The 14022-nt window shown below is 42.9% G+C and overlaps 1 protein-coding gene across 3 annotated transcripts in view; it reads left to right on the top strand.

Annotated features, from left to right (window-relative positions):
• Positions 1–14022, top strand: part of Mcf2l2 (MCF.2 cell line derived transforming sequence-like 2) — a 237559-nt gene that overhangs the window by 115699 nt on the left and 107838 nt on the right. For 2 of the 3 annotated variants that reach the window (XM_047563540.1, XM_047563539.1), the window contains 2 exons: positions 8768–8959; positions 11690–11881. In XM_047563540.1, the coding sequence (XP_047419496.1) occupies positions 8768–8959; positions 11690–11881 (384 nt within the window). The remainder of the gene's footprint in view (positions 1–8767; positions 8960–11689; positions 11882–14022) is intronic. The other variant, XM_047563542.1, reaches the window with a different exon arrangement.

The following is a 14022-nucleotide window of genomic DNA, read 5'->3' as shown; positions in this document are numbered from 1 at the left end:
ATAGCTAAAGCAGTTCTAAGCCAAAAGAGACATACTTGAGGTATCTGAAAACCTGACTTCAAATTAAATTACAGAGCTATATTAACAAAAACATCATAGCACTGGCATAAAAACAGACATACAGAGCAGTGGAACAGAATAGAAGACACAAAGACAAACTATTTTACTTAGCTTTTGCATTGCTGTCACCAAAATACCTATGAGAACAACTTAGAGAAGGAAAGTTTGTTTGGGGCTTATGGTTTCAGAGATCTCAGTCCATAGATGGCTGACTCCATTGCTCTGGCTCCAAGGTGAGGCAGTACATCATGAGGGAAGGGTCCAGAGGAGGAAAGTCATTCAGCTCAAAGTAGCTTCAGGAAGCAGAAACAGAGAGAGGGAGAGGGGAAGGGGCCACAGGGATGCTACATACTTCCAGGGTATGCTCCCTGTGATTCACCTCCACTTTTACAGTTACCTCCTCGTTAGTCCATTCAAACTAGGATGGATTGATAGAAATCTGATTATTTCACCTCTTTTGGGAGACACCTCATATCCAAACCATAACACAAACTCACACAGATACAGTCATCTGATCCTTCTTGACAAAGGTGCCAAAAACATACAATAGCAGTTTTTTAAACAAATGGTGCAGGGAGAACTAGTTATCCACAAGCAAAAGAATGAAACTGAATCCTTATCATTTACCCTGCACAAAAGTCAACTCACAATGGATCAAAGACCTAGGAATTGGACCAGGAATTATGCAACTTCTAGAAGAAAATGTAGGATAAACACTCCAAAAGATAGGCACAGGCAACAACTTTCTTGATAGGACTTCTAGAACTTAGAAACAACACCAAAGTTTAGAGGAAACAACACCAAAATTAGTAAGTGGGATGGCATCAAATTTAAAAACTCCTACACAGCAAAGAATGTGCAGAGAGAATCTACAGAATGGAAGAAAATCTTTGTTAACTACTCTTCCAACACAGGATTAATAGCCATAATATATAAAGAACTCAAAAAACTTAATGCAAAAAAAAAAAAAAAAAAAAAAAACCCACCACCAGCACCACCAAAACAAACCAAAAACCCCAATTAATGGGCAAATGAACTAAATAGACACTTCTCAAAAGAAGAAATACATATTGGCAACAAATACATGAAAAAAAATTCAACATTTTTAGCAATTAGGGAAATTCAGATCAAGACTACACTAAGATTTCATCTCACTCCATTTAGAATGGCAACCATAAAAATACAAATAATAATAAATGCTGGTGAGGATATGGGGGAAGGAACACTTTTCACTGTTGGTGGAATTGTAAATTAGTGCAATCACTATAAAAATCAGTATGGAGATTCTCAGAATGCTAGGAATGGAACCACCATATGACCCAGCTATACCACTCCTCAGTATCTATCCTAAAGAATTAAAGTTAGTATTCTATAGCTATACATGCATACCCACGTTTGTAGCAGCACAATTTACAATAGTCAAACTATGGAACCAATAATCAATGAATGACTGGATAAAGAAAATGTGGTACATATACACAGAGGAGTTTTATTCAACCATAAAGAAGAATGAAATTATGTCATTTGCAGGAAAATGTATTGAACTTGAGACCATTATGTTAAGTGCAATAAACCAAACTCCAAAAGTTGAGGGTCTTATGTTTTCTCACATATGTGGAACTAAAGAGGAAAAAGAAAGGCGGGGGAATGAGATCTCATAAAAATCGAAGAAAGACCAATAGAGTAAAGGAATAAAGGGGAGGAAAAGGGGAAATGCTGGGGCGTTATATTGATGAAATTATATTGTTATATTGTGTTATTGTGTGCATGTACAAATATGTAATGATTAATTCCACCATGGTTATAATTCCAATGCACATACAAAAAAAATAAAATAAAATAATACAGGTCCAGTCACTTGCCCAGAAGCAAAATGGGAAAAGTAATGGTGAATGGCAGGAAAGGAATTCATTCAATATAGTGATACTAGGAAGACAAGCATCCTCAGCCCTGTCTTAAGGGGTACTGACACGAGTTCCCAGATAATATAGCAAAATGAGACTAGAAATTTGCATAGCCAAGCAGCCTTGGTCAAACTGTGGTTTGGTTCGTCATTATCTCAGGGACAGCCATGCAGAGCCTTGTTGGCAGCTACGAGAAAGTTGTTGCTTGGGAAGTAGTTGCAACTCTTCCCAAGGTGTTTATCCATCAGACCCATTGTTCCTGGAATCCAAGGTGACTGCAGGAGGGAATAACTCAGAGCAAGAGAGACAGATGCAAAATTGAGGTAGAGGTGCCAAGTTTTTAAACTGCTTTTAGTTATCCACTGGGCATTTGCAGGCATCTGTGGACCTCAGCAAATAGTCTTTTTTTTTTTTTTTTTTTTTTTTTTTTTTTTTAGCAAAAATAGGCTTTAAGTCCTCACTACAGTTTCTGGCCAGAATCCACCAAACATCTGGTTGGGACTCATCCTCTTCTCAGCACTCAAGGGTCAACTTCCCTGTCAGCACAGCAAAAAACTGGTTCTGGATTGTTACGAACATCCTCATGGGTAACCTCTGAACCAATTCACTAACCAGACTCATGTCAAGTGCAAATTGAGATCATTCTTTATCCTCTTCTTGTTTGAGGGTTTAGCAATCATTAAATACTTCTTCCTGATTCTGAAAAATAATGATCACAAGGACTGTCTTCTATAAAAGCAGAATTTGCTATGCTGAGACCTTTGGTGATGGACCAGCAGGGAATAGACTAGGACAAGGTAGGTGGAACCAGCATGATTTCAGCCTTGACCTCTCCCCTAAGGCTGCCCTTTCCCTACATGGCTCGTATGCCCAATAAGGTATGGGATCCAGGCTGTTAACTTCCTAAGGATGTCATCTAGCTTGAGAGTTATGGGTTTTTTGTTTGTTTGTTTTTTGTCTAAATGTGAAATTTTTAAACATGTGGGGAAGCAGATAGAATCATAGGAAGGGGTCCCATGTGGTCATCACTCCATTTTGTACCATTAACTTTTTGCCTTTCTTATCTGTTTAGTACTAGAGTCCCTAGGGGGAAAGCAGCTGTTATTACAATAAAGATTTCTGATTTATATATTACAACTTGGCTCTGGTCTTAGGGAATGTTCACCATCTGAAAAAATGCAGATAGGCTCGTGGTCAGAAAACTGGATATAGCCCTTTGTCATCATTTTTTTTTCACTTTGGAGGTTTTGTTTACTATTCATCTTGAGCAGGAGCTGTATAAACTAAACAATAAGTGTTGATTTGAAGGTTTTATGGTGAGTTCCTGGTGGGCACCAGAAAGGTGTGATAATCATAGCTGTGCAGCCATCACTCACAGCACATGTGGTGAGCACATGTGGACTAGTAGGTGACAGGAACACAGAGTCGATCAGAGCTGGATTCAAATCTGGGCTCTAACAACTCCCAGCTGTGACCCTAGTCAAGTTCCTAAGCCTTTCTGAACACAGTACCCTCATCTATAACACAGGTAGTAATTCGTACCTTGCAGAATCTGTGAAGACTAAATGCATGGTTAGGAAACTATTGAGTACCTGGAATGTAATAGGTGGTCAATACACAGAGGCTATTATTGTCATCCATTCATTTCCATAACAGTGATCTCCTAGCCATCCAGAGACTGAATCAGGATAGATCCTGCATTATCTCTATGGATCTTCCCCCCAGATCCACTTGTACCTCTTACTCACATCTCTTGTCTACCACCTCAGGGATCTTACGAACAGCACTGAAGGATCAGACACTGCATGCCAAGGGAAGGACAGGCTGTGATTGCTCCAGAGCCCTTTGGAAGTATCCTGTTTGAATTTCCCTGAACCCAGAAAATTCTGTGCTATGCTTAATAAATTAAGCAGCTGGACTTAAAAAAAAATGTCAATAGAGACTTCTTTGCCAAGTTTTCATGTTTCTATATTTAACCAAATTCAGACAAGTTTGAGCAACCAGATGAAGTTTCTAAGACTAGGCAGAACAAGTGTGGCCATTTTCTCTGTTGGTCAGAGCCAGATTCTGGAGTCAGGCTGCCTGAGTTGGAAGCCTGACCCTTCTCTTTCCTACCTGGGTCACCATCAGCTTCTCCACTTCTCTTTTGTAAAACAGTACCTCTACCAAAAGGTTTGTGAGGAGTTAGATAATCAATTTAAAGCATTCATATGTGCTCAGTAAGCAATAGCTGTTGTTATTAATATCACAGAGCTAGTAGGGTAGGTTCTGTGCTACAGAGCATTCCCTAGGTTCAGTCTGTAGGGACTAAGCAGTAAGTCCTGCAGGGACTAAACAGTCCTAATAAGGGTCTCTTATGCATTCTTAATTCATCCTGCAAGTATTTATTGATCTCCTACCAGGCCAAGCACTGTTTTTACTTCTAATCTGTGAACATAAAGATCAAAACTCACTGCCCAAGGCATTAGAATTCTAATCTACCAGGGATGGAGACCATTGCTTCTGGGCTTTTGCCCAAAACAAAAACATCAACTACTTGTCTCTGAGTTCTTTTAACTAGCCAGTTTGATTTGTGTCACTTTATTCCCATCTCATTACTCCTTTTTGTTTTGCACAGCCATCATTTAAGCACCTTTTATGTCTCATCTCCTAGTCTAAGTTACATAAGGGCTGGCACGGTGTAGTCAATGGATAAGTAATTTCAATACAGTGAAAGGTATGCTCTGGTCAAGATAAGCACAGGGTTTTTGGGGAACACAGAGAAAGGACATAAAATAGTGAAATCAGAGAAAGTTTTCTGGAAAGGCAATATAGATAGATCTAGCTCCAAAGAGGTATTGGAACAGTAAGAAGCCAGGAAGAGGGTGAGGAGGGAAGGATGGGGTTTTCTAGGCACAAAGAACAGATGAAGAAAGCATAGAAACCTGGAGCTGCCTAAACACTGGGAGAATTGCAAATGGGTTATAATTGCAGTTATAGCAGACAGCCTAGTTGAGGGAGGTAGAGCGCAGAGTTGGTGAGAGGCATACCAAGCTATGAGCCAGATCATGGGAGTCTGTGTGTGCATTGCTTTAGACTTTCAACTTGCGCCTGAAGATCTTAAGGTACCTGGAAAGACTTGAAGCTTGGAAATGAAGCTAAGGCATTGTGTTGGAATTGCTGCTCTGTCATCAGTCTGGAGCATGATTTAAAAGGGAATGTATTAGTCAGTGTTCTCTAGAGAAACATAACCAATGTTTATATATAATTATAAGAGATTTTATTAATTGGTGTGTTAGTCAGCTTTTTGTCTTTGTGATCAAAATACCTGCCAAGACAACTTAGAGGAGGAGAAGTTTACTTTGGGCTCAGGGTTTCAGAGGTCTCATTCCATCATCAGTTGATTCCATTGCTCTGGCCCGAGGAGAAGCATAACATCATGGTGGAAAGGGGTGGCAGAAGAAGATTGCAGTTGGGAAGCAGAGTCAGACAGACAGAGAAAGGAGCCAGGGATAGATGTAGTTCAAGACCATGCCCCAGGGACCTACTTCCTCCAGTCATGCTCTACCTGACTACAGTTACCACCCAGTTCATTCAAATGATTCATCCATCAAGTGGATTAATCTGTTGATGAGGTTACAGCCCTCATGATCTAATCTCCCTGAAAATCCCACCTCTGAATCTTGCTGTTGGGGGCATCATGCTCTCAAAACATGACTTTTTGGGGGACATTAAAGATCCAAACCATAACAATTGACTTACATGATCAGAGACTGAATAGTCATATAATGACTGTATGCAGGCTAAAGATTAATATAGCTAGCTGCTCAGTTCAAGAAGTTGGAAGCCTCAGTACAAGAGAGAGAAGCCAGTGATGCAGTCCCAGTTCAAGACCTCAGAGTCCCCTAACAAGCCTCTGGTGCAAGCTGATGTTCATAGGCTAAAGCATCTGGAGTCTGATGGCCCTGGGAGATATCAGCAACAAAATCCATCAGAAGGGTCGATTGTGCCTGCCTGTGCAAGCTTCTTCCTTCTTCCACTTTTTCATGCTGTTCAGACCCCCAGCCTTTTGGACGATGTCACCCACATACAGAGCAGGTTTTCCCCACTCGGTTCACTGACCTACATCCGATCTTCTCTGGAAACACCCACAAAGACCATCCAGAAGCCTGTTTTGCCAATTTTCAGAGCATCCCTCAATCCAGTCAAATAAAGTTAAGGAAATGTAGGCATCCACCTGTCCCTGTGAGAAAGTATAAAGACCTAAGCAGACAGTAGTAACAAGGAGGTAGTAGAGACAGGGTCAGAATTTTAAAGGTATTTAGAAGTATGTGGGCACTGGAAGGCTGGGAGAATACGCAAGAGTGGGAGGGCCAAGGCTTTGAAACTGACGAAACCATACACCAGTGCAAGTTGAGAGGGACAAATGACCTTACCTGGAGTCAAAAGGACGCCTTGTATTACCATAAAAAATCAAAACCAGGGTCGATGTGGTTGGCCCTGATGCTCAATGTGGTCAGCAGGGTGCTTTGGGACCATTTTGGAATGTGGCAGTCATCTGTGGACTCAAAGGTCAATGCTGATTCACACAATCCCACCAAGTAGACTCCTGCATCAGCTGGCTTGTGCATTTGTTTTGTTGATGAGATATTATTGGATGCCTACTAAGTGCTCTCACACTGCTTGTATTCTGGTGGTAGGGCAGGGGAGGGGAGAATCATTAAAGTAAACAAAGAAGTTAACTTTCAGGTAAATGAAGTTAGAGAGAGAGCCAGGTGGGTGGGTTGGGTGATATGAGGAGGTAACTCAGAGCTTAGACCTAAGTGACCCAGGGGAGAATGTTCCAGAAGAGGGTACTGGAGCAGGAGCTAGTTGGGTGCCTTGCCTTGTTAAACCACATATCTTGCCTGAATTTCTTCAGTAGCCCCCTAACTGGGCTCCCTACTACCCCTTATGATCTGCCATTGACACTGCAGCTGGAGCAGTCCTTGAAAAAATAGGAATGAGCTCTCTCTCTCTCCAACAGCTCCCCATGTCATAATGAGTAAAAGCCCAAGTGTTTACAAGGGTGGCAAGGCCCTTCCCAGTCCTGTCCCTCTCTTCCCTCTCTGATCACCTCTTCCACTCCTTTTCTACCTGTTCCCTCTGCTCTGGTCACACCCATCTCCTTCCTGCTTCTCTAATTTGCCAAACACATCCCGGCCTCAAGGTCAAAGACCTCGTGACTTGTCCTTTACGCAGGTCTTATCTTGTATGTCAAGGATTCTTAAAACTGCATGGATCCAAAGACTGTAAGGAGGACTGATAGGACTCACCATACAGTTGCTTTCAGAATTTTGAAAAAGATACCCAGTCAAATCAGGAAGGAGAAAGAGACATGGGGTAAAGTCCAGAGAAGACCAAGCTCAAGCTTCTGAGGCCTTTCCCCTCATGCAGGACACACTTCATTCTCCTGTCAATGAGTTGTGACAACACACAAAATGTCTATCAGGGATGCTCAATGGAGGCTCGTTGCCCAGAGTTTTTGTCGGGAACTGGTCACATACATAACCTCTGCCTGGCAGTTACTGAAGTTCCAGACTCCCAGAAAGAAAATAAACATTCAGGATAAGCCATGCTGTTTGCACAAACCATTTAGGCATAATGACGTGGATTTTTTTTTTTTTTATAGTGCTGGGCGTGGAGCCCCGGTCCTCATGCACACTAGGCACATGCTCTACTATTGAGTTACAGCCCCGAGTGAGTCATTCTTAGCAAGGAATGGTATGAAACACACACACACACACACACACACACACACAAATTTAAGTTTCTGGATGCCAACAAAACATCAACTTTGCCAACAGGCCTTCCTAAGGAAGGTGCTTCAGACCCGCTAGGTTAACTGTTTTCTGCACAGCTTGAAAGCATCTTTGCAGTAAATCCTCCTCTTACCATCCAATTTAAAATAGCAACTTCTCCACCAGACTCCCTGCCCTCCCGCTCCCTGATTTTTCTCCATGGCACTTATTGCCATCTAAAATACTATATAATGCATGTATTCAATCATTTATTGTCTGAGTCTCTCATTACACTGTAAGCTTCATGAGGGCAGGGATTTTTGCCTGTTTTATTTGCCACTCAATCTGTAGCACCTGGGAAGGACACTATTTGGTACATGTTTGGTCCTCAGTAATGTGCGATGGACAAATGAGTTAATGCTTAAAATCGGGAAAGGTTGGCATATGTCATTAGAACAAAGTAAGCCAGGCAGAAAGAAGGGGGAAATGCAATTACTGAGCAGATAGGGTGAGGGTAGACAGGAACCTCAGGAAGGGAAGTTTAGATAAACTTGTTTGTGAGTCCCATGACTGTCATAGAGGTGCCCACACTAGCTTCTCAATTTCAGTTCACTACCTCTCTCCTCAGGGCCAAGAGTCTATCTTCCTTTCCCTTTTAGTTAATAGTGTCTTATTATATGCCCAATAATATGCAAATGCTTTTCTGCCCGAGAGTTTATCATAGCAGTAATCATTTCATTATAAGCATTTAGTTCCTATCTCAATTCTCCATTGAGCTGGAAATTCCTGACTTGTTAACACCGTATCCCCATTGTGCCACCCAGAACTCAACAAGCGTTTGAATGGATGACTGCTGTTCCTCAGACCACAGGTGAGCCTGGACTAGGCTTACCTTCTGGGAACCTGGAACCACAGGGAGGTCAGCGGCGCCTCCGTAGCCTCCTCCAGGTTCAGAGCGCACGGTGCCAGGCACGTACCAGCCTCACAATGCCCTGGCTCTGGCACCAAGCCTGTCATGCTCAGCCGTGGATGTCCATTTTGCAGGAGTCCCTGGAGAAGGCCCAGCTGCTTGCACTGACTGGAGATCAGCTCATCCAGGACCACCATTACTCAGTGGACTCCATTAGGCCCAGGTGTGTGGAGCTCAGGCACCTCTGTGATGACTACATCAATGAAAACAAGAAAAAATATGACACTCTGGGAAAGTCCTTGGAGTTGCATAGACAGCTGGACAAGGTGAGCAAAACAAAGCCGTGAACGTGTCTGCAGGATTTTCTGTAAAGCAGTTTTAATCATGCTTGTCCTCCCTGCCTCACATAATCACTGAGAGGATCCAGAAATGTATGTGAAAGTGCTCAAGAGCCATTAAAAACTGCAGATTCTAGGTCATAGAAGTATGGGACATAAAAAGTGCCCTAGCTATCTCATCACACTATTAAAATTAACTAAAGTCCGTTTCCCTCTGCTTGGAAGCAGATTTTGAAGAGTGTGTTTTGCCATGCCCTCTGGGGACATTTCTTGATTTCCTTCCAAGTGTACAAAGAGTGAAGCACCATATTTGCAAAGTGCCCTCCTCATGAAGAGGCCAGGGATTGTGAATGCTTTTGGAGAAGCTTAAGTAATAATGACCATTATACCCCCTTACCATTTACTGAGCACCTACTATTCCCACAGAGTGTAATTATGTAATCTATTTAATCTTCATGACAGCCAGTGAGGAAGGTATTAATGGCCTCATTGTCCAGAGGCAGAAACTAATCCTGTGATGAGTCAATGGATCTCAAAACTTGGCACCTAAGAATCACCTAGAGAGCTGGTTATAATTGCAGAGTCCCTGATGGGCCACCTCAAAGGCTCGGATTCAGCAGGTCAAGGATGAGGCCCAGGAATCAGTCTTCTTGTCAAGTGCCCAAGTGATTCTGGTGCTGATGGTTCAGATGGTACCAGGGACAACCCTAAGAACCCCTGGGATGAATGACGCACAAGATCACCCATGTCATAAATAGGGGGAAGCCATATTGGAAGCCATATCTGCCAAATTCCAAACCCTGACTTCTTATGCGAGCCAGTTAGGTTGTGCACAGTCCTCACAGGGAAGATGTACAGTCACTGGTGTCCTTCAGAGGTGACCTCTAGGGTAAGTTCCTAGTCAGCACAAGCAGTGACTTCTGGAGCCTTCCCTGTCAGCTGTTCCCAGGCAGCCTGTGGCCGGTGGCCATGAGTCAGCACACTACATTCCAGCTGCTGCTTCTGTCCCATGGCTGGGGCATCTACCCAGCCTGTTGACATCATCCCATTGCCAAAGGGATTTTAATGTCAATGAAATACAGTTGTTCCAGAAACAAGTGGTTCAGAAGGGGCTGGTGCACAGCCTGTCCTGTGTGCTGAGCCTGCTGCAGGATCAGCTGCTCTTTTCCAACCTCCATTGTGACTTTGCAGATTCCAGTTTAACGTTTTCTGCAGATGTAGGCATGTTGTGTAGCGAGAAAGTCTTTACAGTTTATGTCAGAATACGGTGTCATGTTATTTTGACAATTCAAAAATGGAGGAAGGAAGAGGGAAAATGTCCATCATGGTGACTGCACAATTCCCCACTCCCATCCCCACACACTGGGAATCATTAATCTTAAAATATCTAATTTTTTTGTCATTCTAAATGTAGTACACATTCAGTATAAATAATTTAGAAAAATAAAGATAAACATTTAAGTTGTCTGTGATTTTCCCACTTAGAATTAACTATTTTGGAGTGTTTTGTTGTTTGTTTGTTTGTTTTGGTACTGGGGATTGAATCCAAGGATACTTAAGCCACTGAGCCACATCCCCAGTCCTTTTTTATTTTTTATTTTGAAACAGGGTCTCACTAAGTCGCTAAGTTGCTGAGACTGACTTTGAACTTGCAATCCTCCTGCCTCAGCCTCCTGAGCTGCTGGGATTACAGGCATGTGCCACCATGCCTGGCTTGAAGTATTCCTTTTTGATCATTTTTCTTGTTGTAGCTATTTACATTGCTCTTCAGTTAACATGATAAATGTAAATAGAGATGTTTACACCCTGGAAACGTCTTTCACATAAATATTCAGGGTCCTCTGTCTTTCTGTTTAGGTATCTCAGTGGAGTTCAAAAGAACAAATAAAAAATTGAGTTATTAGCCAGGCATGGTGGTACAGCCTGTAGTTCCAGCAACTTGGGAGGTTAAGGCAGGAGGAGTGATTGTGAGTTCAAGGCCAGCCTGGGCAACTTAGGAATACCCTGTCTCAAAAGTTTAAAATAATGATACAAAAGACTGGAGACATAGCTTAGTGGTAGAGCAACATCTCCAGTATACCCTGTTCCCCACCACTAAAATCGAAATGTTAGAATTCATCTCTCATCTGATTTCATCCTGCATCTAGAAAATTTGAGTATTATTGTTACAGGTTAAAAAGATCTGCACTATTGGATGCTTCTGTAATAAAGACAAATGCCGATCACTTGGGAATCCAGAGAGAAAAATGGTGTTTTTGTTTAAAGACATTCCCTCCCCAGGAAGTCACGTATGGGCCAAGTCTATTGCTTCATTAATCATTCCAGATTCTTGTCACCAGTTTGGATACAAGACAGTGGCTAGGTAGCAGGTGATCCTGAAAAGTCATTGACTGCATTTCTCTGTGGCTGACCAGCCTCACGTGTACTGTCCTTTCAACTCTGGGAGATGTAGCAACAGTTGTCAGTGCAAACAGGAGGAGTGCTTATACAATTCATTACTGATCGAATGACTTCCCTGACAAGTGGACGCTTGTGGAATTGCTTTGGGCTTGTCCACGTCATCGTTTTATTCACAGTGTTTAGACCCCTGAACTTTATACCATCCCAGAAAATTTCCTGTTGTCCCAGAATGCTTGTGGATCCCTCAGGAACTCAGACCTCCTGCAGATGGTGGTGACTAAGTTGTGATCAGATTAACTGCATGTTTCTTCTTTAAAGGTCAATCAGTGGTGTGAAGCAGGAGTCTACCTCTTGGCTTCCCAGGCTGTAGACAAGTGCCAGTCCCGAGAGGGGGTTGACATTGCTTTGAATGACATTGAAGCTTTCCTGGGCACTGCCAAGGAGTACCAGTTACTCAACCCCAAGGAGTTTTACAACCAGTTTGAGTTGATACTCACTGTTGACATAAAGGTAATGTTTCTGGATTATTTTGATTCTGTGGTTGGGAAAGGGATGAGAGAGGAGGTATTTTTGCCTGTTGCCTGTTGTCACAACTCGCAAGCGCCAGGTGTGGCAACACGTGCCTGTAATCCCAGCAGTTTGGGAGGCTGAGGCAAGAGGATTGTGAGTTCAAAGCCAACCTCAGCAACTTAGGGAGGCCCTGTCTCTAAATAAAAAATAGAAAGGGGACTGAGCATGTGGCTCAGTGGTTAAGCACCCCTGGATTTAATCCCCAGTACCAAAACAAACAAACAAAAAACTGTACTAAGCAGGCTAGTCAGTTCTTGAGTCCTTGGGTGACCCCTTAGACTCCCGACCTGAGTGTCTTGACAAATTGACCTTCATAGTCTGACTGAAGTATCACCTTTAGTCATTCATTTCTTTTCACATACTTATGAGCATCTCTCTTTTATCCTACCCATGCTGAGTGCTAAGGACACAATGATGAGCACACATAGACAAGCTTCCCCTCTCCATGTGGACATGGAACTCACAGTTTAGTGTGAGTAAAATATTCACACAAAAATGAGTTACAAGCTAAGTGCCTTTTGGGCATGTGACAGAGGAGCTTGACCTGGACCAGGGTCACAGAAGTCTCTTGGGGAGAGTCACTTGAGCCAAGGTCTGGAAAATGAGAAGATGGGGAACCTTTCCAGTCGGAAGGAACAAGGCTGGTGGGAACCTGGCACAAGAGCAGAATCAAAGGTTAAGGTGGAGTCTAGACAGCAAGGAGAGGATATTTGGGCTGAGGTTAGAGACAGACAGATGAGGTGAGCCTTTGTGGGCCTTGTTAAAGAGTTTGGTCCTTTTTCTGAGAACACTGGGAAGCCATGGAAGAATTTAAGCAGGGGAATAACTTAATTGAATTTGCATTTTGAGAAGAGTACTCTTCTATGAAACCAGCAGGATTATATATGATGCCTTCCTCAGATCCACAGTACCTTTTATATACCTCTGTTTTAGGGGCTTCTATATCTCTTTTGCATAATGGGCCTTCTCCTGAATCTGATTCACACATTTTCAGGTTCTGCACACTCGAAAGTGATTAAAAGGAGTTTGATTTGGCTTTGTTTGTAAAGATATAGACAGGATTTAGGGATACAACAAGGGTTGGTGAAGGGCTCTGGGGCTAGCAAGACATGGGAAGCAGTAACCACTCCTAAGCCTGAAGTGCCAAGGGTATCATAGGAGAAGAGGTGTCTCCATAGAGGGTTCTGAGGAGTTCCCAGAGAGAAGGGGTCTTCTTTTCTCTCTGCTTTCCAGCCACCATAGGGTGGTGAGCAACTTGCTCAGCCACATGCTCTTCACCTTGCCACAGGCCAAAAAGAAATGGGGCCAACCAAAAATGGAATGAACTCTCTGAAATTGTGAGCCAAAATAATCTTTCCTCTTCTTCAATTGATTATCTCAGGCATTTTGTTACAGTAACAGAGAAAAACGACTAACACAAATATTTATCTCTTTTTCTCTGTTTTCCTAGAAGTACTTTTCATTGCCCAAAGCCAATTGCAAGCCCATGAGCTTATCTGATGAAGTCCAGAGAGGTCAACTTCTGGTGGTAGAGAAAGGAGAAGAGTTGTTATGGATCAACAGAGAATGTACGACATAGATAACTTTTATAAGTAATTTTAGGGAATACCCTAAAATCTATCCATGCACCCTGGCCTATATGTTGAGAACCTTTGCTCTATATGACACACATTACCCTGTATTCCGGCTTTTTATTTTGAACGACTGTCCTATTACAATGGAACTCTTAAAGGGTAGGGCCTTTGTCTCACCCAGCCAGCCTAACTGTGGATAGACAGAGTGGCAGCATGAGAAGAGGATAGTGGGGGCAGCTTGGCGTTGCACTTAACCTTAGTGATGTTCTCTCTCTGACCCTGCTCTCTGAGTTTGGGTCCTCAGATATGACCTCCAGGTGGGGTGGGACTTGCCCCCAGCACAGGGATCCTCCTACTTCCCTGCACAGGGAACAAAGAGAGGCCCATCTGGTGACTGAGATGCTGAACTGATGACACAGTATCATGAACCCCAGGTCAAATTCCTAAGGCTGAACAGTTCCAACCAAACCCCACCTCCAGCGGCTGAAAACACAGGTGCAGTCAATC

This window comes from Sciurus carolinensis, chromosome 9, assembly GCF_902686445.1.
Source record: "Sciurus carolinensis chromosome 9, mSciCar1.2, whole genome shotgun sequence".
Lineage (NCBI taxonomy): Eukaryota > Metazoa > Chordata > Mammalia > Rodentia > Sciuridae > Sciurus > Sciurus carolinensis.
Note: the sequence above shows the minus strand (reverse complement) of the source record. Positions and strands in the feature narration are given on the sequence as shown.